Source organism: Vombatus ursinus, unplaced genomic scaffold (assembly GCF_900497805.2).
Source record: "Vombatus ursinus unplaced genomic scaffold, bare-nosed wombat genome assembly UNPS02014798.1, whole genome shotgun sequence".
NCBI lineage: Eukaryota > Metazoa > Chordata > Mammalia > Diprotodontia > Vombatidae > Vombatus > Vombatus ursinus.
Window position 1 is genome coordinate 28982820 of NW_020954576.1, and position 22041 is coordinate 29004860.

A 22041-nucleotide genomic window follows, 5' to 3' on the forward strand; every position below is an offset into this window, starting at 1 on the left:
CTATAAAACGAGGGGATTAAACTAAATGACTTTTTTGTGGTTGAGTTTTTATTTCATAATCATGAACTTAACTCTGTTGCCTAGCCAGATTTGTGGAAGGAATCCAAAGAGAACTGTAGCAGAGGAGAGCACAAGGATTATAGGGTATAAGAGCAGTAGGAGTTTAGGGGGGCTCTTCCCGGCTACAGAGGAATGGTTTGGTGGTTAAGAAAAAAGCAAAAAAACCCAAATAACTTATGAGAGTTGTCCACAGTCAGTGGTGATCATCTTGCTGATATTGCCATCCCAGGAAATGAAGTACTCCATGGCTTCCGTGATGTTCTTGTATTCTTTCACTTAGCCAAAGACTACGTGCTTGCCACCCAGCCATTCAGTCTTAGCAGTACAGATGAAAAACTGGGAGCCATTTGTGTTGTGCCCAGCATTTGCCAGGACAAGATGCCAGGACCAATGTTGAAGTTCTTATCAGAGATGGACTTGCCACCAGTGTCATTATGGCAGGTGAAGTCGCCGCCTTGGCACATGAACCTAGGAATAATTCTTTGAAAGCAGAATGTCTTATAACCAAATCCCTTCTCTCTGTGCTCAGAGCGTATAAATTTTCTACTGTCTTTGGAAGCTTGTCTGCGGAGAGCTCAAAAGTAACTTGTCCAGGGGCTCTTTATTAGTGGTGATGTTGTAGAACACTAAGAGGTTGAGTATGGCCACAGATGTCTGGGCTAGGAATGAACAGAGCAGCAGATGTGGTGAGGCAGACAAAACAAATGCCAAGGACTACTGATGTCAGCTTCTGCAAAGCAACCAGCCAGATGACTTTTCGAGGTCTCTTCCCCTCTAAGATTCAGTGGTTCTTTGGGATCTTCTTAAAAATCAGACCACCTTTGCCAACATATTTTAACTTGTTTTATTTATATGTCATGCTAGATTTTAGTATATAATTTAGTGCTATCCATTTAGAGATGATTTTTTTTTTAAGGAAATGGTGCCTATTAGAGAACAAGGGGTGAAAAAAATAACTTTTTTTGGTAAATTTCCTTTTTTTCTTTTTTTTTGCAAGGCAATTGGGTTTAAGTGACTTGCTTAGGGTCACACAGCTAGTGAGTATCATATGTCTGAGGCCAGATTTGAACTCAGGTCCTCCTGACTCCAAGGTTGGAGCTCTATCCACTGCACCACCTAGGTGCCCCTAAATTTTCTTATTTATTTAAAACTTAAATACGAAACAAGAAAAGGGAAAAAAAAAACATTGCCATGTACACAGCAGAACATAAGAGAGGATTCAATATAAAATAATAATTTTCCATTTCAAGAAAACCTATATAATAAATACTATACATTGTTTTCAAAGCTGTCCAGCTTTTCTTTGCTTCCTTGTAGGTTTTCTTTTGTTCTCTGCTGTTCACTTTTTACTCTATTTCCCCCTCCCCCTTCTCCACCCTAAAGAAGGTTCCAATTAAGTGTGGATAAATATACATATATATAAACATATATGTATATGTGATATATGTTCATATACATGTAAGACCGTACTATGCTTTTTCCACTTGTCATCTGTTTCTCTGAAGGTGGATAGCATCTTTCTTCATAAATACACGTCTTTCTATTTTTTTCTAAATCAACCAGCTCATCATTTCCTATGTCACAGTAATATTCCAACCCAATCACATCCTATCTGAGAGATTGTCTATGAAAGTTTTTTCCTCAATTTTCTGCATTCCTTCTATTCTTAGCCATGTAGGTTTTATTTATACAAGAAAATTTTAATTTAAAATAATTGAAATTAGATGTTTTACACTTCAGCAATGCTCTCACCTTATAATATAGTTTAAGGGCTGATAACTGCTGAATTTGCTTCCTTTATGTTTTTTTCCCTGCTTTCTTTGTAGTTCCTGACCTTTTGTTCTTCCAAATGAACTTTGTTACTATTTTTGTCTAACTCAGTAAGATAGTTTCTAGTAATTTAATTGAGATGGCATTGAATAAATAGATTAATTAGGTAAGATTATCTTTTTAAAAATTATATTGGCTTTACCTACCCATGAACAATAAATATTACATCAATTATTTAGATCTGACTTTATATAAAAATGTGTTTTATGTTTATGTTCACATATAGTTCTGTGTCTGTTTTGGCAGGTATACTCTCAAGTATTTTATACTGTCTAGTTATTTTAAATGGTCTAAAATAATATTAAAAATAACATTTTAGTATAATCCATTCTGTTATTCTAGCACATGGCTATATGTGTTATGTCTCATTTGCATGTAAGCAACACAAACTGAAATTACTATTCTTAAGATGTTTGAAATAGAATTGTTGTGTTATACGCTAAATATACCTGTTGAATTATGTATACTCACAGAAGTTCTTGGAAGAAAACTTTTCCAAAAACTTCCATCCTTTGGTTTTGCTCTCTGAAGGCTCTGAAAATTATGTATCCATAATTGCAAATTGAAAATGCTCTTAACTGTGGCTTATAGTCTATTAAAGCAATTGCAGTAGTGCTTTTTCCACAAGGCAGAATAATAGTCCACAGCAAAAGCTGAATTTGTCACATTTTTATACATTAATTTCAGAAAGAATTAGTCTTGTGACTGGTATTCAAGTCAATCCTCCCAATTACACACAGACTCACATGACTTCACTTTGTTTATAAATTCAAAGTTCTCTTGAGAAATATTGTCAGGCCATCCATTTGGCCAACTCTATTAAGAGAAGATAGCAAAGGACAAATTATTAAATGTCTAAAGTGCTTATGAGTAACTACTAAACTTGAAGTTATTCTTTATGTTCTACACATAGTTCTCAGCCTATTGACCAAATGAAAAGAGTTGGCAACATTTCATGTAAGTCTTTAAAAGCCAAACAAAAGATTTTATATTTTATTGTAGAGCAAAGGTGCCTAATCTGGGGTCTGTGAATTTTTTAAAAAAATATTTTGATTACTATTTCAATATAGTTTCTTTTGTAAACATATGTATTTTATTTTGTGCATTTAAAAACATTTTGAGGAAGGATTCTTAAATTTCACCAGACTGCCAGAGTGTTCCAACACATAAAGCATAAATAACTCCTATCCTAGAGACAATAGGGAGCCATTGGAGTTTAGGAGAGAGATCTGTGCTTAAGAACAGTCATTTAGGCTGGTATGTGCAGGTGGGATTGACGAAATAGCGACTTGATATGGGAAATCAAGTATAAAACTCTTTCAGTAGTGCAGGAAAGAGGTGATGAATACCTGAATCAAGGTGGTAGCTGTTTGAGTCTACTGAGAAGGGGTCAGATGTGGTAGGTGTTGTGGATATAGAATCAGCAACTGATTGGCTACATGAGGTGAGAAAGACTGAGAAATAAAGAAATACACTAAGGTTAGACATCCTAAATGGTATAATTTGTCCAAAAAACTACCTGGTAGAAGAAACAGTGATATAGCTCAAGTGACATCATTATAGCATTACACATCACCTGACCAGGTGGAGAATCTAGATAACACTTAACTGATATAGGTAATGAAAGCTACAAGGAAGAAAGATATAGTGGTGGTGGGAGATTTCACTTCTCTGAATAGCTACTAGAAAAACCACTAAAAGCAGGAAATCTGTTAAATTTCCTATTCTCTTGAAAAAGTAGGGGAAACAATAAAGAGAATAGATATTTTGGACCTAATTCTGACCAACCAGGAGGAATAGATTGCAAATGTGGAAGTGACACAGGAAAAAAGTGATGCATCTCAGGGTTTATGATAGCTAAGGAAGAGAATACCAAACCTAGTTAGATATGTGCTCTAGACGTTAGGGAAGTAGATTTCAAAAATCTAGAGAATAATAGATGTAATCTCATTGTCTATAATTCTAAAAATAAAAATGGCCTAAGGGAAATGGGAAGCATTGGGAGACAGATGATTACTTGTCAGGTCTTAGTAGTGTTGTTTTTTGGATTAGAGGTTAGATTAGATGAGTGTAGAAGTCCCCTATGTATTGTTACCCCAAAATTAAATTCTGACAATAAAATCTCCAGAATCTTTAGAGATTCTAATGTGTAAGAAAAGGAAGACACATCTAAAAAGTCATATTTAAATGTATAGGGTGCTGAGCTCAGAATTTAAAAGGACATCTCTGAAAGATTCAAGGAAGGTAAATAACTGAGTTAAAATACAAGAGGGTGACACAGATTTTTTTTTTAGAATAATGCCAGGAATGTCAGAGTTCAGATAAAGCTGATGCTCCCAAAATGTTTTAAGCGCAGTAATGAAGACCTTTCAAGGTTATGTGTTGGGCAAGCTGAACAAGGCAGGTTATAGGCTTACTTCTTGGGACGGATGGTGTTAATGGTAAAAAATGAGAGAGATGGCAGAAAGACCCAACTATTTTGCTTCTATCTTTTCCTTCAAGGAGAATGATCTTCAGACTGGAAAGGGTAGGAGAAATGTGATTAAGAGGGAATTGGAGCCAAAGATAGTTGTGGAGATTATAAGGATGCCTGACTGCAATAAATGAGCTTGTTACCTGGTCCAGACAAATAACATTCTGTGGTACTGAAGAAAATGCCAATGAGATCAGCGGTGTGTTATCAGTAATCTTTGTAGATTCATGGATGATGGAAGAGGTCCTAGAAGACTGGAAATCTGCAAATGTCCCAGTTTTCAACAATGGCAAAAAGATGGATTCTACAAACAGCAGACTGATGGATATATCTGATATGTATCCACACTGACCCAGAGGCATTTTAGAGAGGAACCATAAATTTATGATTTGTCAACACTTAGAAAGGAAATAAATGGTCATTGTTAGCATATAGCATGGGTTCACTTAGAACAGGTCATGCCGGTTGTAATCTTATTTTATTTTTTAATTTTTTTTAATTTTATTTTTTTTATTAATTTATTTTGATTTATCAACGATCACTTCCATATGCTTTTGAGTTTAAAATTTTTCTCCCCCTTCCTCCCTGCCACCCTCCCCAAGATGGCGCCCAATCTGATATAGGCTATATGTATATATATACATTCTTATTAAACATATTTTCAGATTAGTGATGTTGTAAGTAAAAATTAGAACCAATAAGATGAACCACCAGAAAGAGGAAACAAAACTCAACAGAAGAGAAAAAAAAATAGCAAATAGTATGCTTCAATCTGCATTCAAATTCCATAGTTCTTTCTTTGGATGTGGATAGCATTTTCCATCACAAGGCCTTTGGAGATGTCTTAGATCCTTGTATTGCTGGGAAGGGTTAAGTTTATCTATATTAGTCTTCGCATAACGTGGCTCTTATTGTGTACAACATTCTCTTGGTTCTGCTCACTTCACTCAGCATCAGACCATACAAGTCTTTCCAGGTTTTTCTGAAGTCTGCCTGTTCATCATTTCTTATAGCACAATAGTATTCCATTACATTCATATGCCACAAGTTGTTCAGCCATTCCCCAATTGATGGGCATCCTCTCAATTTCCAATTCTTTGCCACCACAAAAAGAGCTGCTGTGAATACTTTTGTACATATGGGTCCTTTTCCCATTTGTATGATCTCTTTGGGATATATCCCTAGAAGTGCTATTGCTGGGTCAAAGGGTATGCACATTTTTATAGCCCTTTGGGCATAGTTCCAAATTGCTCTCCAAAATGGTTGGATCATTTCACAACTCCACCAGCAATGCATTAGTATTCCAATTTTCCCACATCTTCTCCAACATTTATCATTTTCTTGTTTTGTCATCTTGGCCAATCTGATAGGTGTGATGTGGTGCCTCAGAGTTATTTTGATTTGCATTTCTCTAATCAATAGTGATTTAGAGCATTTTTTCATGTGACTATAGATGGCTTTAATTTCTTCATCTGGGAACTGCCTGTTCATATCCTTTGACCATTTACCAATTGGGGAAGTAATCTTATTTTCTTGATAGAATTGGTCGGTAATTCTGTAGCATGTCTTAGTATGTCTTAGTTTCATCAAAACATTTGATAAAATCTTTCCTGTAGAAATTCAATAGGTAAAGTAGTAAAACAAGGATGAATCTTGTGTTGATGTATCTTTTGAAAAAGGTGGTTCCCCCAGTAGTCTTTGTTTTTAACTAGATACCTCTTGTTTTACATCATGGTCATTTCCTGATACTCCATCTTTACTTTTGAACCCTCCCTTATAACAGTGAAAAACAGGTAAACAAAACAGACCAGCCAAACAGCATATGCTTCTGAGAACAGGGAAATGTGTTTTGTCATCTGTTCTCTATGGTCAACATTAGTTATTGCAATTAATCTTAATTCAAACACTTTTTAGTGTTTTTATTTATGTTATTGTCATTGTTTATATTATTCTAGTTCAATTTTTAAAAGTATGCATCAATTCATGTAAGTCTATGTTTCTCTGAATTCCTTACCTTTGTCATTTATGATGCAGTAATATTCTCTGTGTTACATTCATTTATCACAGTTTGTTCAGTTATTCCCCAGTCAATGGGAATCTATTTTGTTTCTAGTTTTTTGCAATCACAGAAAGCACTATTTGCAATATATTTGTAAAATATATCGGTATATATTGGACTTTTATTGATATCTCTAACTCTTTGGGGCACATGCCTATAGTAAAGAATTGTAGGGTCAAAGAGTATAAACAATTCAGCTACAGAATCACAGAGTTTTTGAGTTGGAAGGGACCTCAGCATTCATCTAGTTCAACCCATACCTAAAAAGGAATCCCCAGAGTAGAACATGCTTGAGAAAGGGATTTCCAGTCTCTGCCCAAACACATCTAATGAAGTGAAAGCCCCTCCCTTCCAAGGCATCACATTCCACAACTGGTAGGATGCTTCTTTCGACAATAACCCTAGACTTGCCTCTTGGCACCTTTTACCCCCCTCTTCTCTTCTCCAGGCTAAACACCCCCAGTTTCAATCACTTTTTATAGGGTATGGATTCTGTTTGCCCTCTGGATGCTCTCCAGCTTGTCAATGTCTTTTTAAAACCATGGTGACCAAAATTAAGCATAATGTTCCAGATGTCATCTGACCCAGGCACAGTGCAGAAGGACAATTAATTTTTCTAATTAAGATTTGTAATTATTTTATTAGTAGTTCTAAAAGTTAAATCTCTGGCTGTCACATCATTCTGCTAATTCATTTTGACCTTAGAGTCCGTTAAAATCCCCAGATGTTTTTAGGACAAACTACTAACCAATTATACCTTCCCATCCTGTACTTGTGAAATAGATTTTTAAAAACTCAAATGTAAGACTTTATGTTTATGCCTCTTCAGTTTCATCTTATTAGGTTTAGTTTAATGTGCCCACCATGCCTTAGGATATAGTAAATTACTTCTCTTTGGAGGGCTTCTGGCAGAAAGCTGGATAACCAGTTGCTGAGGATGTTTTCAGGATTGGGTTTAACTAGATGACCCCTGAGGTTCTTTCCCATTCTGAGATTTTGTGACTGCAAAGCAGGCCTCAGTCACCAACTTTGACAAGGACTCGAGGTAAATTAACATTCTATACAGGCATGCCCTTCCTAATGACGTTAGTTGAAGCAATTGAAGCAAGTATCTTATTGTCTGCCAAAGCACAAAGCCCAAAGCCCTGACTAGGGCCTTACAGGAAGTCAAGAGAGCTGATTCCAGGCCTACCCCTGGGATTAACAGTGTGATTTTGTACAAGTCACTTCACTTCTGTGAAGCTCAGTTTCCTCATCTGTAAAATGGGATGGGGGAGGGTAGGACAAGATCATTCCAGGTCTAACTTTCTTTGGTTCTGTGGTTGTGCCACAAAACCACAACGTTATAGATGGGTAACTGACTGAATTATGTTATACCAGTGTTTCCATACCTAAGAGAGGTGTTCTTTTTTTAAAGTATTAATGATGTTATTATGAAATAATGTTGGTCTGGGCAACCTTATGCAGGGAATAGCTATGCTGGCAAATGTAGTTATTCCTTGTGCTCTGTGGTGACTATCTGCTTAATTTTATTTTTTACAGTGAGTCATGGCCATAAGGGGATAAATTTTGCTCAGACGACGAGTATTTGTTTAAATTTCATACAAGAAGCCCTGCTGAAGCACCAGTGGCAGCGAGCCTCAGAGTTCCTGCAGCATTATTTCCAGGCCCTGGAGGACTTTAACAGCCAGAAACGGCAGGTGGCCCTGCAGGCAAGTGAACTAATGATGGGAATGGGAGAGAGCCTGAAGAGTTCTTCATCCTTGCCTTCATTGATGAGTCATGTTCTCAGGACTCAAGACTTTTTTAATCAAGATGTCTTTGTTACATTTTTAAGAGTATTTTAAGTAGAAGCAGCCTCAGCTGAAGGTTGTGTGCATGGGTGAGGGGAAGATCTATTTCCCTCCATGTTTTCTGTGTTTCTAATGAAATGGAGTTTAAAAAGTGATAAGGTAGTTTGAATGCACAATTTTAAAATTTTCAGATAATCATGACTACTCTTCATTTGATTTTCTAGGTTTCTGCTTCCTTTGGCTGTAGTTAATAAAATAATCAGTTATTTGTTTACTTGCAAAATGAATCTGTGTCACTTTGATCAAATCACTTCACCTCACCAAGCTGCAATTTCTTTCTCTCAAAAAGAGTATTTGGGCTAGAAAACCTCCAAGGTTTAGTTCTGAAATTCTTTGATTCTGTGGTTCTACCTTTTTCTAGTGAAATAAATGTTAGTTTATGAATTATGAAGAATGGACATTTAGACTATGTCGAGTAAAAAGACGCATGGCAGACGTGGTGGGATGGTTCTCGACTCTTTCTTCTGCCTCTGCCTTGATCCAGTCAGTTGTCGCATCCTGGCGATTCTGCTTCCACAGCATCTCTCAAATCTTTTTCTCTACCCAGGTAGCCCCAGCCTTGATTCAGACCCTCATCTCCTCTTACCTGGCTCATTGCAACATTCTCCTCATTGGCTTCCAACCTCTTTTTCTCCAGTCCATTCTCCAAATAACTGCCAAAATTATCTTCCTAAAGTACAAGTGTGACTGTGAAATCATTCCCCATCTCTGGAAACTTAACTGGCTCCCTATTTCATCTAGAACAAAAAACAAAAACTCTTCCATGTGACATTTAAAGCCCCTATGATTTGGCTGCAGCTTGCTTTTCTAGGTTTATCATTGCACATTATTGCACTTTATGTTTCATCCAAACCAGTGTCCAAGTGTCCCCTGGGTAAGACATTCTATTTCCTGTCTGTGCGCCAAGCTGTCATCTATGGCTGGGAGGCACCTTCTCCTCACCTCTGCCTCTTAGAATCCTACCTTCCTTTAAGGTTCAGCTAATGTGCCATTTCTTTTGGGAAACCTTTCCTTATCCCAAGAGGTGTCAGTGCTCCCTCTTTCCTCATACTATCTATCATGTATACACTTATCCATTTACATATTCTATCCCTGCATTAGAATGTGAGCTCCTTGAGGACGGGGATTGTTTTTCATTTCGTCTTTGCGTCCCCGGCACCAGGATAGTTCCTTGTAGACAATAGGTGTTTTTAAAATGCTTGTTGGATTGAATTAGATTGGATTTTTTGAGAGAGAGAGGAAATAATAAACATTTATTAAGTGTTTACTATTTTCAGAGCACTTTGAGAAGTGCAGGGAATACAAATTGAAAATCAGGACAATCCATGTTCTCATGGAGCTAACATTCTAATGGGGAGAAAACAGCACATAAAGGAGGTTTCAGCTGTGAGTTGGATGGAAAAGTCCCGGTCCTTAGGGTGCAGAGGCAAAACAGATGATAATGAATTTAAATTTATAGTAAGATGGATTTTAAATTTAAGCAAATTTTAGCTTAATGTAAGAAAAAATCTTCCTAATTAGAACTCTCAAAAAATAAAATGGTCTGTCATAATGTGCTGAGTTCCCAGTGAGCAAACAGAGGTGAGACAACCACTTGTCAGAAATGTTATAGGGAAGATTCATGCCCTGGGAAGGAGCTCAGAGTAGATCTCAAGTCTATGTTGTTTCCCAATTGGTGATTTAAATAAAAATTTCAATTAAATCTTCCTTGAAGTGAACATTATATAGTTATATTAAATCAGAGAAAGAAAAGGGAAAAAAAAAAGCAAAAGAAGAAAGCCCACCAGAAGGGAGAACTCTTATTCCTAAATGTTGGCGGCAAGGGAATAAATAGTATAAAATCAGGTTTAACTAAGTGAAGAGATTTTTTTTTGTCTTATACCTTGTGCTGATAACTTCCCAAATTAAAATATAGTTTACTTTTTATTTTCCACATGCCCCATCTACTTTAGATGAAATTACTAATCCCAGCTTTTTGATAGTTTAGTGCTTTGTGAAGTTTTTATTAAGTAAATAGTGGGGTTTAATAATAGTTTTTTTCAGGTAGAAATAAAAACTGGAAGGAATTTAACCTTTTGATTCTTATTTTTTTTCTTATTCTTTTAACTTGACAGAACATTTGGAAACTGGGCAGTGCAATTTTATATCATCATCCTAAGAGCAACGTTGAAACCTTCAATGCCTTTGCTGACCGGATGAAAAATATTGGTGTCCAAAATTATTTAAAGGTAAGGAAGGGCCTGCTTTGTAGGATCATAGGTTTAGAGCTAGAAGGGAGCTTAGAAGTCATCTAGTATACCCCCTCATTTTACAGATGAGGAAACTGAGGCTCACAGAGCAGAGGTTAAATGACTTGGCCAAGGTCCCACAGCTAGTAAGTGTGATAAACAGGATTTGAACCCAGGTCTTTCTAACTTTCAAGTACAGTACTCTACCCACTGCACCATGCTGATAATTGGGCAGTGGGGAATTGATATCCCAGTGATGATGAAAAATTGATGAGAGGGGATAGGAAAGGACAATAATACCCCTAAATGAATAAGGGAGTGTTTCATGAAGATTGGCTACATAACATCTACCCACCTCATTGTTTCTTTAGTTCTCTACACTATACTTTCATATTCTCTGGCTTTTTCTAGCCCTTGAGTGTTTTCAAAAGGAAAATACTAAGTCTCCTTTGTTTGAATTTCTTCCAGTTTTTCAGAGAAGTATCTCAAAGAGAGTGTGTTCTATAGTTGTAGTTATGTGATAATGAACTAAATTCTAAAATGTTTGCATATCATTTGAGCCCTTTTGTAACAAGCATAATCAAGCAAAAGAAATTTACACATTGGCTATATCTGAAAATGTATGTTTCATTCTGTACCTCTAGTCTATCACCTCTCTGTCCAGATCTGGGAAGCACGTCTTATCATCTGAGTTCTCTGGTCATTGTGGTTCCCTGCATTGATCAGACTTCCTAAGTCTTTAAGAGTTTGTTTTCTTTACATCGTAGTCATTATTTAAATTATTGTCTTAGTTCTGTTCATTTCACTCTGTATCAGCTCATTCATGTCTTCCCAAGTTTCTCGGAGTCTGTTCCTTTTGTTGCTCTCAATAATATTAATAATATTCTATCCCATTCATATACCATAATTTATTGAGCCATTCCCCGACTGTTGGGCACCCCTTCATTTCTAGTTTTTTGCTACAATAAAAAGTGATGCTGTGAATTTTTTTCTATACTTGAGTCCTTTCCTGCTTTCTTTTATTTCTTTGGAGTGTACTTCATCATGATTGAGTTATGTATGCTCTTCCTCCTTCCTGGAATGCTTTCTCTTCTCCTCTTTATCTCCTCAAATGTTCGTCATACATCAGAGGTTTTGCCTTTACACTGAGCTCTGTCTTTAGCACTTACTCTTGGTACCTTCCTTCAGTGAAGACTTCCTCTGGCTCCTCACTCCAGTGTGGAGACAACCTGGGTTTGTGAAGCCTGAAACAGCAGAATGCAACCTCTGACAGTGTCTGCCAGGCTAGAAAGCTTCAAGTATGGGCTTAGTAGCTAGCTCCTTGTGTAGCTATGTACCAGCCTAGCTATTTTTGGAGAGGTTCATCACCAGGATGACTGCAGGGTGATTAATTTTTCTGCCCCAGCAGCACTAAAAGATCATTTACTAAATTACAAAGGGTTACCGTCTATGTCACTGAAGGGGCATGCGTATATCAAAAAAGATTCTAGATCCTTGAAGTAGTGAATTTATATATCTCGTATTGTTCTTTCGTTGATTCATGAACATCAATCTTGTCTTCTGACTAGATTTAAGTTTCTTGACATCAGGGACCTCATGTCTCAATCTCTTTTATATATTCCTATAGTTCTCTGTCTCATTTTGGTCCAGTCTTGTGATTTCCTTGATGTAGGGAATTCCCAGGGAAGAGATTCCTGCATCAAAGCAAATTCTGGAATTGAGTGTTACCTCAGAGGAACTGAAAAATTAGATGACTTGCTGGGGTCGTACAGTCAGTATGTGTCAGATGGAGGACTTGTATCCATGTATTCCTGACTCTGAGGCCACTGTTCTTCTCCTGCCTCTCCTATTCGGAACTCCCTGACCCAGGTTGTTTTTATCTGTTGCAGATCTCCCTACAACATGCATTATACCTTCTGCATAAGGGAATGGTTGAGGAGGCTTACAGGAACCTAAACCAGGCAGAGAGCTGGAGATACGGTGAAATGTCTGCTTCCCAAGAAAAAATAATTAAACTTATCCAGGCCTACAGAGGACTTTTGGATTATTATACATGGTCTAAAAAGAGGACTGAACTGTCCAAATTTGGTGAGTGAATTTCAGGCTTTACCTTATGATATCTAGGAGTGGAAGGAATGTTGTGAAATTATATTGTTCATCTCTAGACTTCATTTGTTTATTCCCGAGAAGGAAAACCTCCAGCAAAGGAAATTTAATTTCCTTTGGTACAGTTTTTAGTGTCTCAAAACCCTTCTAGACAGGAAGCTTCATGGGCATCCATAAAATGGTCAGTTATTTTTTGGTCATTGCTATTTAAAAAATTCAACTGCAATTAGTAGTTGGTTTGTCATTTACTTAGTAGTGACTTGTGGATGTGGATTGTCTTTTGTGCACATTTGTAATGGAGTCCGTTTTACTCATTTTGTAAGACTAATCCATGTAAATAATAGTACCAGGTAGATTCAAACCCAACCGATTCTCCTGTGGATCATGTGAATCAATAGCCATGCTCTTGAACCAACATTTCTATTTTAATTTTAAGTGTGAATGTACCCATTTTCTTACAACTGCTGGCATGTGAAACATATCTCAACTTCCCAACTCCCCTATTACTGACTGTCATGCCCTTAAACTTCTAAGTTTATATTCTTTGAAATTATTTTGATTTTAGTTTTGAATCCACTGTTGCCTATCAGTCAGTCCTCATGACAATCATTTTCTTCAAAGCCTCCTGCTATTCCTGATCTGCTAATCTTCAGCCACTGAATAGTTCCCACCATCTGATTTGTCTACTGGTTCTAGGTTGCTAAGTGTCATTAAAGAAAGTCATGAAATCCAGTTGATTTCACTTACTGTAAATTTATGGTGCATAATCACAGCTGAGTCCTCATTGCTATTTGGAAGTCCTTCCATTCAATTCATATTGATTTCCTATCTCTTTTTTCCTTTCAACTTTTTTCTTTTGTTCTCTAACTCCCAAGCATACCTCTTACACACAGAGCAAATGGCTTAACTTCTTACTGGGCAGATCGTAGCCATCTGACAGGAACTCCTTCAACTCCTGACTCAAAATCCCAAAATTTCATAGTTGGAAGGCATTTCAGTGGCCATCTAGCACAACTTACACCTGGAAAAGAATCCCCTATACAATATATTTGATAAATAAATGTTTATCCTTTGCTTGAAGACCCTTTCCACCATTGAATAGAGATTTGGTATTTCTTGAGGTGTCCTGTTGCACTTTCAGATAGCTCTTACTTTTAGGAAGTTTTTCCTTATATCAAACCTAAATTTGTCTCTTTGCATCTTCTACTCATTTCTCTTAGTTCTGCCCTCTGAGACCAAAGAGATATATCTGATCTCTCTTCCACATGACAGACCTTCATATACTTGGAAGAGAACATGTTTCCCCTAGCCTCAAACCCTTCCAACTCTTCTTCAGGCCAAATACTCCCCAGTTTTTTCAAGTGATCATTTTGTTTATCCTCAAGAACTTTCACTATCCTGTTTACCTCCTAGATACTTTTCAGCTTATTAATGTTTTTCCTGAATGATGGCACCTAAACTGAACACAGCACTTCACCTGTGATCCGATGAAAGCATAGTACCTCAGGATTGTCACCTCCCTGTTCCTGGAAGCTATGTCACACTATTAACTCATTAAGCTTGTATTCCACTAAAACCCCCACATCTTTTGAAAATTAAAATTTTCCCCTCTTCACATCTCCTTCCTTCCTTTCTTACAGCAGAGACCGTTCCATTTTGTCTTTGTAACTCCAGGATCTAACACAGTGCTTTGCACATAGTAGTTGCTTATTAAATCTTTGTGGTTAATTTTTTGCTTCAGAGGAAAAGTCTCTCTCTGCTTCTCACTCAGGCTATTTATTGTCTCTGCCTGTGCCCCTTACTTTGGGTCCTGTCTCTTACTAACTTTATCCTCTTTTATGCATCTTCAATCTTAGGATCACTGTGAATGCTTCCAATTTGATTGGGTTTTGTTAGTTCTATAAAAAAAAGTTTTCCACCATATCCATCTGTTATCCCATCTCTTTCCTTCATGATTAAACTTCTTGAGAAAAGTCATTGATGTAAGAGGCTTTTATTTCCTCACCACTAACTCTGTTCTCCATGACTTTTAGTCTACCTTCTGTCCCCACCACGCTATTGAAATTCTGTTTTCAGAGATCCACAGGATGACCTGTTGTAAATGGCCTTTAGTTTCCCAAATCTATTTTACTAACCATGTAAGTTTGGGGGAGTCACTTTGCTAATCCTCAGTTAAATCATCTATAAAACAAGGATGATATTTTCTCTATCTACTTCACAGGGTATTAGAAAAGTATTTTGTAATTTTTGAAGTACTATGTAAATGTGAGTAATTGTTTTTACTGCCCTAATTATTTGTGTTTGTGTCATGTCTCCCTAAAAGACTTAGCTCCATAAGGGTAGGGCTTATATCCTTTCTAAATGTTTTATCTCCCTCAGTATTTAGCAGAGTAGTCCCTTAATAAATGTTTGAATTTAGAGGCTTACATTCAGATAGCCTTCCCTCATTGATCACATAACCCCCACACTGATTCCCTTACTTCATGTCCTCTCCACATGCAGTTAATATTAAATGAATTAGGCGTTGGGCTGTTGCCTTGCTTTGTTAGGATGTTGCATATGTGCATATTCAGTTCCCCAGTTAGTCTATATAAATTTTTCAAAAACAGGGACTCTAGTAAAATGTTCTGCCCACAAAGCATTTGATGCCCAGGAAACACTCAGTGATGTGTAAATGATTAGGCTCAAATTTCAAGTCAATATTTCCCTTTCTTTTTACCCTTTTCTGTATAAAAGATCAAGTAAATATTTGACAGCTGGAGAATTTGGTACTCAACACTAACCCCTTGCCTACCATAGATTCTGCTAGCCTTTCTCTGACAGCTGATAGCTCTGTTCTTTAGCAAAGAGAAGTCAAAAGTTAGCAAAATGTGTATATAGCTTTTCATATTTTATTTAGCTTCAAATGACTGTCTTAGAAAGGGTGGTCAGAAAGTTTTGTATAATTAGCAAAAAAATAGAATAGTTGACCATGTAAGTATCATCTGGTAATTGTTCCTGGCTTCTGTGGCCTTGATTCAGCCAGACTCTGGGGTATCTGGCTGCATGGAATCCCAGTTACTGCACCATGCCACTCATCTTCATGCTGCTCACAGATTAAACTTCTTTCTGCACACCTCTGGTCTTGTCACTCCTTATAACTTTCCAAGTGTTCCTTATTGCCTGCTAAAATCCAAACTTCTTAGTCTAGCATTTAAAGCCCTTCATTAGACGATGCCAGCTTATCTTTGTAGTCGTGGCTCATCGTATTTTCTACAGTACGTTCTGTGCTTCGGCAAAGCCTAAGCTACTCACCGTGTATGGCCCTACTTGTTCATACTACCCCCCACGCCTGGAATCTCCACCCTATCTTCTCCTTTCTCCTGCTTGCCCATGCTTCCCATATCTGCCTACTGAAATCTTGTTTTTCAAGACCTAGTTCAAGTATCATTTCTTCTCTGAGCCTCCTCTAGTTCTCCCCCTTCCTCAAACCTGGACTAGCCTTTTGTGCTTAGTCCCTCACTGTAGTCTGTTTTGTATTTTAATTACATATTTTCATATCTCCCCTGCTGGATTGAAAACTCCTTTAGCTTAGTGTCTTACCTCTTTGTCATCCTTCGCCGCCGGCATAGGAATTGACAAATGGTGGTTAAATTTGTTATTCGATTGTTGACTCTATCCTAGTCAAAGGACAGCTATATCTCTTTTGCATTTTTCATATCACTTCTTAGTCAGCTGGATTTTTTTCCACCTTCCGTTGGCAAGTCAACACTGGCACTAGCTAAATTGGTTTCTGGTACTAGGAGACCCTTGTTTCCCTTTTTTTGGTTTATGGGATGGTGATATGTCCCAGATAGTTCTTGCTTCTGAGTGACTAAATAACTTTGAAAGTTCAATCTTTGGGCAGATATGGACGGTTTTGCCACCAGTGCAGCAACCCAGGATATGCACAGCTATTTCCGACAGGCATCAGTAAATCTTCACGAGATCATTAAAATCCCTGGAGTATGGGACCCATTTGTAAAGAGTTATGTAGAGGTAAGCAGATTGCTCAGAATTTAACTGGTTCTTCCTTTCCTGTTGTAAGTATATTCTTTCCTTGGTCTCTGATAGCCCAGAAGGAAGATTATACAAAAAATAATTAATTGCTATAGCACTGAGTCCTTGAATCTGTACAATTTAGTTATTTTACTAATATGCTATGAATATTATGCATCTACTTTCACTATTTGATAATTTATTTATAACTAAATATTTAGAATGGGTAGGATTCTTTTTTTGTCTTGGTTATCAAGACTCAAATAATAGTTACATTGTAGATACTGATTCATAGGAGCTTAGATTTAGAGCTGGAATGAAACCTAGAAATAATAATAGACTAAACTCATCATTTTACAGATGAGGAAACTGAGTCCCAGTTAAGTAACTTGCCTATGGTTACATAGATACTAAGTAGTTGAGCTAGGATTTGAAACCCAGGTCCTTGGATTCCAAAGCTGGCATGCTTTCCACTGTATTAGGACACATCCCAATTCTTCATTACTGTTAAGAGAACCTGAAAGAAAGCAGATTTTTAATACCTTGGAGAGTGTAGCATCCGTAAAAAAAAAAAATCTGAAATCAGGATCACAGTAGAAGGATGAATTACAGCGCATAAGAGAGTTATTGTGTCAATACCATGAGGCAGTTGTGGTTAATTTTCAACAGATCGAGGCTGACCTTTCACCACTTAGTTGTTGATGAAGGGTTATGGCACCATGGAGTCTTTCAAGTGCAAGAGGGTTGTATTCTTGAGGTACCTGGGAGTGAGGCCTGCAGATGGTGATAAACTGGGCAGGTTACGCATTGAATGCCAGACTTAAATGTCACTGATTCTGTTGTGGTAATAATGGCATTTGTAAAGCTGTGGAGCAGTCACCTACACCGAACATAGTGAACAGTGAGCCAGTAACCTGGGTGGAAAGCTGGGCCCCTGAAAAAGAGGAAAGATTCCTGCAGTTCTCTCTTTTTAGTTTTTGAACGTGAATGTATTGCTTTGAAGCTCTTTCACTCCTTAAGGAAGCTGCTGGCAATACAGCGTGGGGCTTACAATCAGTTCATATCCAGCCTCAGACACTTACTAGTTATGTAACCCTGGGCAGGTCACATAACCCCTTTTTACCTTAGTTTCCTCAATTTCAGATGGGGATAATAATAATAATAGCTCCTAACCTCCAGGGCTGTTGTGAGGATAAAATGAGATAATATTTGTAAAAATTGCTTAGCACAGTGCCTAGCACATAGTAGGTGCTATAAAAATCCTTATTTTCTTCCCCCCCCCAGCAAGGTTTCCCACTGAAATTTTGGGGCCCTTTGGGAGTAGCCTTATGCTTCAACCTATTGTCTATAGTCCTTCCCACCACAGTCCATGGAATGAATGGAAGTTGTGTGAGTGGTTAAGGCTTTAATATAGCATTTCTTCTACCACAAAAGAAACTTTTGCAGAGTAAAAGTCTATTGAAAGCAAAACTTGCAACATTTCTCGCGGTCTGTACTATATTCTGTTTCTGTGTGTAACATGCCCAAATGAACCAAATAGTATGCTGTGGTCTTTTACTGAGTCAATAATGAGGTCTTTAGAAATTTAGTTAACTTTACTGTTACAGATATGTCCTTAATGTTTCTGATTTAGTGTGTTGGTGACTTCCATTTTCTTATAGATGCTAGAATTCTATGGAGATCAAGATGGAGCCCGGCAGGTGCTCACTGACTATGCCTATGATAACAACTTTCCATCAAATCCAAATGCTCACATCTACTTATACAAATTTCTGAAGAAGGAAAAGGCACCAGAAGATAAATTGATTAGTGTGCTTAAGGTATAACATTTTAAAATTTCAACTAGATCTTGAATATTGATAAAAATTTTTAAGTAGAAATTTTCTTTTGCTTTTACCAAAAGATATTAATAAAAACTTGTCTTCACATTTCCCTCAAAATATGACATTCTTAATGTAAAGACTTAAAATACAAATGAAAGATAAATACTTTTTCTTTCACACCTCCCTCCCAGTAAGCACCTATAACTCTGACTCCTCTGATTGAGAGTAGGAACCTGAGTATGGGGAGAGAAATCTCTGATGATAGCTGATATGGTAGTCATTACTAAAGGTCCCTTACTTACATAGGCTCAATTTGTATATGAATGACAACCAAGGAAATTTGTGTGGACAGTGGTTACAAACATTTTCCTTTCTTTCCCGTTTTCTCTGCTTAAAATTTCTCTTTTAATTTCCTTTTGCCTGTATCTCAGTGGACCTTCCCATTCTAGTCCAAGGAACATATGTAGTTGCCTAAACTGGTGATTGCAAAGAGAAGGATCTTCTCTTGGGGCTCTTATCAATTGTTTTCTCCACTGTACCAGAGCTTTAGCAATAGTTTGTAGACAGGAGTCTTAGGTCCTTTCCCATCTCCTCCGTTCCATTTCCAAGACCTCTCCCACAAAGGTCCTGTGCTTGCTCTTGTGATAGAATGTCTAAGGAACTCATTGAGTCTGTGTCTATACTCAATGACCCACCATTGTCAGTTATAGACACCTTTGTCTTCCCCATAGGGCTGGGTTTATTCCGGAGTCCATGAGCTTATTTTTTAAAAAAGATTTTGGTAATTGTATTTCAATATAATTGGTTTCCTTTGTAATGCTATATATTTTATACATTTAAAAACGTTATTCTGAGATGGGATCCCAAAGGCTTCATCCGACTCCCATGTTATAGGGTCTAATAAATAAAAACAGACAATTGTCTGTTGTCAGGGACAACATGATATTGAACCCTTTTGTCCTTTGCTGTCTTTAGAAAACCTCTGTAGAAATAGGGACTTTGCTTCAGGGACAGGAGGTTAGAGGAAAAACTAAGACCATATTGTGTTCTGTCGTTGGCTGGGGAGGAGAGAGATCCTATTTGAAACCAACAGAGAATGACTGTGGAAAGCCTATCTCTGGTGCTTTCAAAAGATAAGAAATAATGTCGTGGAGTCTGGATTGAGAAGGGGTCCCAGGGATTTCTAGTAATAGAAAGACTCGCTTGTTTTTGTTTTTTTTTTCTAACAGAATTTTTAGTTCACTTTTATTCAATTGATGTCTTCATATACACTCCCCTTTCTAGTCTTCCTTTCTTGCCATGCCTAGTACTTTCTGTATCCTGAGCGTTGGTTCTTGTAGCCACCTGGTGGCACCAAAAATCAACTTTTTATAGGGTACGAATGATCTCTTAGCAAATTACATTTTTTAAAGAATTAGAATCTCATTTGATTTCTATATTATTTATTTATTCAATTTGTTTTTTAATTATTATTTAGTTTATTATTGTCCCAAATCCATGAGACTAATGTGACTGACTTCCTTAGCAACTGCTCAAATTGTAATGTGGTTCTTAAAAAAAAAATTCCCTTTATGGTATTTGGCATGCTTCCTTTAACAGATTTTTCAAAAGACAAACACAAAATTGACTGTGTTGTGATCTGTGAAGTTCCTTGAAAATGTGGGTCCAAGACAACTTAGCAAGGAAAAAAACTGAAATGAGCATTTCTTGTAGTATGTTGAAATGAGAAAAATGATATTTTCACTTGAAATTCTAATTTTTTCATATGTAGTGTATACTACCATTATGTGGTTTAGATACATTTGAATATTACCTATATTGGCATGGTGCTTTACAGTTTTCAAAGTACTTTTATGTACATTATTTAATTCTCATAACAATCTCATGAAGTAAATATGCAGAAATTTTTATCTCCATTTAAAAAATGACCTTTCTGAATTCAGTTTCTGTAAGTGATTTGCCGAAGGGCTAGTAAAGATGTGGATCTGTGTCAGAATGAATGAATGAATGAACAAATGAACGATCATTTATTAATAATATAGTAATAGCATTTATGTAATGATTTAAGTTTTTCAAAGTGCTTTACAAATAATACTTCATTCTATCCTGAAAAATAACCCTAGGAAATAAGTGCTATTATTCTCCCTGTTTTACAGATGAGAAAAGTGAGCCACACAGAATTCAGGCCTTTCTGACTCCGGGTCCAGCCTCCACCTGTAGCACCACCCAGCTGCCTCTTATTAAGCCCTTACTTTGTGCTTGGCACTGTGCCCTTGACCTCCTATTTGTGTTTGGGATTTTTCCCCACCACGCCAAGCTGCTTATGTTAAAGGATCTCCTAATTCTTTCACAATACCTTGTATTTCTCAGCAAATTGTTTATTAAATGCTTGAGGGACTAAGTGACCTGGCAGGACCCTTTGTTCCCGTGCAAAAACTTCCCCCAAAGCAAGCCCTTACCTTCTCTCTTCTGGGAACTTTCATTCCAAGTGAACATTGCATAACTTCTTATAATCAATAACTGTTACAAATTAACCTAATTTAATTTTGTGCCTTGAAAAATCCTGTCAATTGTTTTCATTAGTATTGATTAAAAAAGAAATGAGAAAATATCAATCTAATTTTGGATGCCAACTGGATGATTTTATTATCTGCAGTATTATCTGCAGAGTTTTGCAACATTGTAGAGGATATGTTTTGGAGTAGCCAAAATAGGATGGAAGTAAAACATCTTTAAATTGTTTATTTTTCAGAGAAAAAGTGTTTTTTGAAGAAAAGGGGGAAGATACTTCTTTGAAATGAGATAAAATCTTAGAAATAACCTACTAATATGCAATAAACGCCATTCTATTTTTCAGATTTTGCACCAGATTGTGCCTTCTCATAAGATTATGCTAGAATTTCACATGTTACTTAGGAAGTCAAGTAAGTCAAAATTTCAGTGAACAGAACCTCTTCTTCCTTTTGTGTAAACAAACTGCAGGCCAGCCAGGTTTTTTTGCCAGGGTCAGAAAAGGCTAGTGAAGGAAATGGCTGCATAGGTATTTTTCAGTTTATATAACATATCTATTATAATCACTGCTGGGCTCCATTTTGGTGATTGAAAAGATGCAGTGAATGAAAGGAGATAAATTAATTAAGTCATTTCTAAGCACAACTGCTTCCGGGGCCTCTGCAAACCTCAAGACATCCATTGAGTAGGGAGAAAGCCCATCATCTGTTACCTGTATTGCATTATTGAGGAGCTTTGTCCCTTCTTCTATTGTACTTGCCTCTTGACCATTTCAGAATGAGTAGAGAAAGGAAATGAAATTCTGGACAACTCAGGAAAAAAGTTTTAGAGAGGAGGAGGTTGGAACACTACGCTTGAGATTTCATAACTACCCATATGTAATTATCCATATTTTCTTTTATCCTGGAAGTATTATGCTCTCCTTTCAGTATTATCATTAGTAAGAATTTTGCTTGGAGTTATTTTTCAGTAATGAGTATTTACAGGTATCAAAACCACAGCCGTATTAGAAGCAAACTAACCAGTTCAGTTAAACACACACACACACACACACACACACACACACACACACACACACACA

At 37.0% G+C, this 22041-nt stretch overlaps 1 protein-coding gene and 1 pseudogene across 1 annotated transcript in view; one reads left to right on the forward strand and one right to left on the reverse strand.

The window, feature by feature from the left end:
- Nucleotides 1-22041, forward strand: part of LOC114049390 (TATA box-binding protein-associated factor RNA polymerase I subunit A-like) — a 38898-nt gene that overhangs the window by 3462 nt on the left and 13395 nt on the right. Inside the window, exons 3-8 of the mRNA XM_027870670.1 lie at nucleotides 7965-8134; nucleotides 10390-10503; nucleotides 12393-12591; nucleotides 16496-16626; nucleotides 18288-18446; nucleotides 21307-21373. Of these exons, the coding sequence (XP_027726471.1) occupies nucleotides 7965-8134; nucleotides 10390-10503; nucleotides 12393-12591; nucleotides 16496-16626; nucleotides 18288-18446; nucleotides 21307-21373 (840 nt within the window). The remainder of the gene's footprint in view (nucleotides 1-7964; nucleotides 8135-10389; nucleotides 10504-12392; nucleotides 12592-16495; nucleotides 16627-18287; nucleotides 18447-21306; nucleotides 21374-22041) is intronic.
- LOC114049768 lies at nucleotides 235-6386 on the reverse strand (annotated as a pseudogene).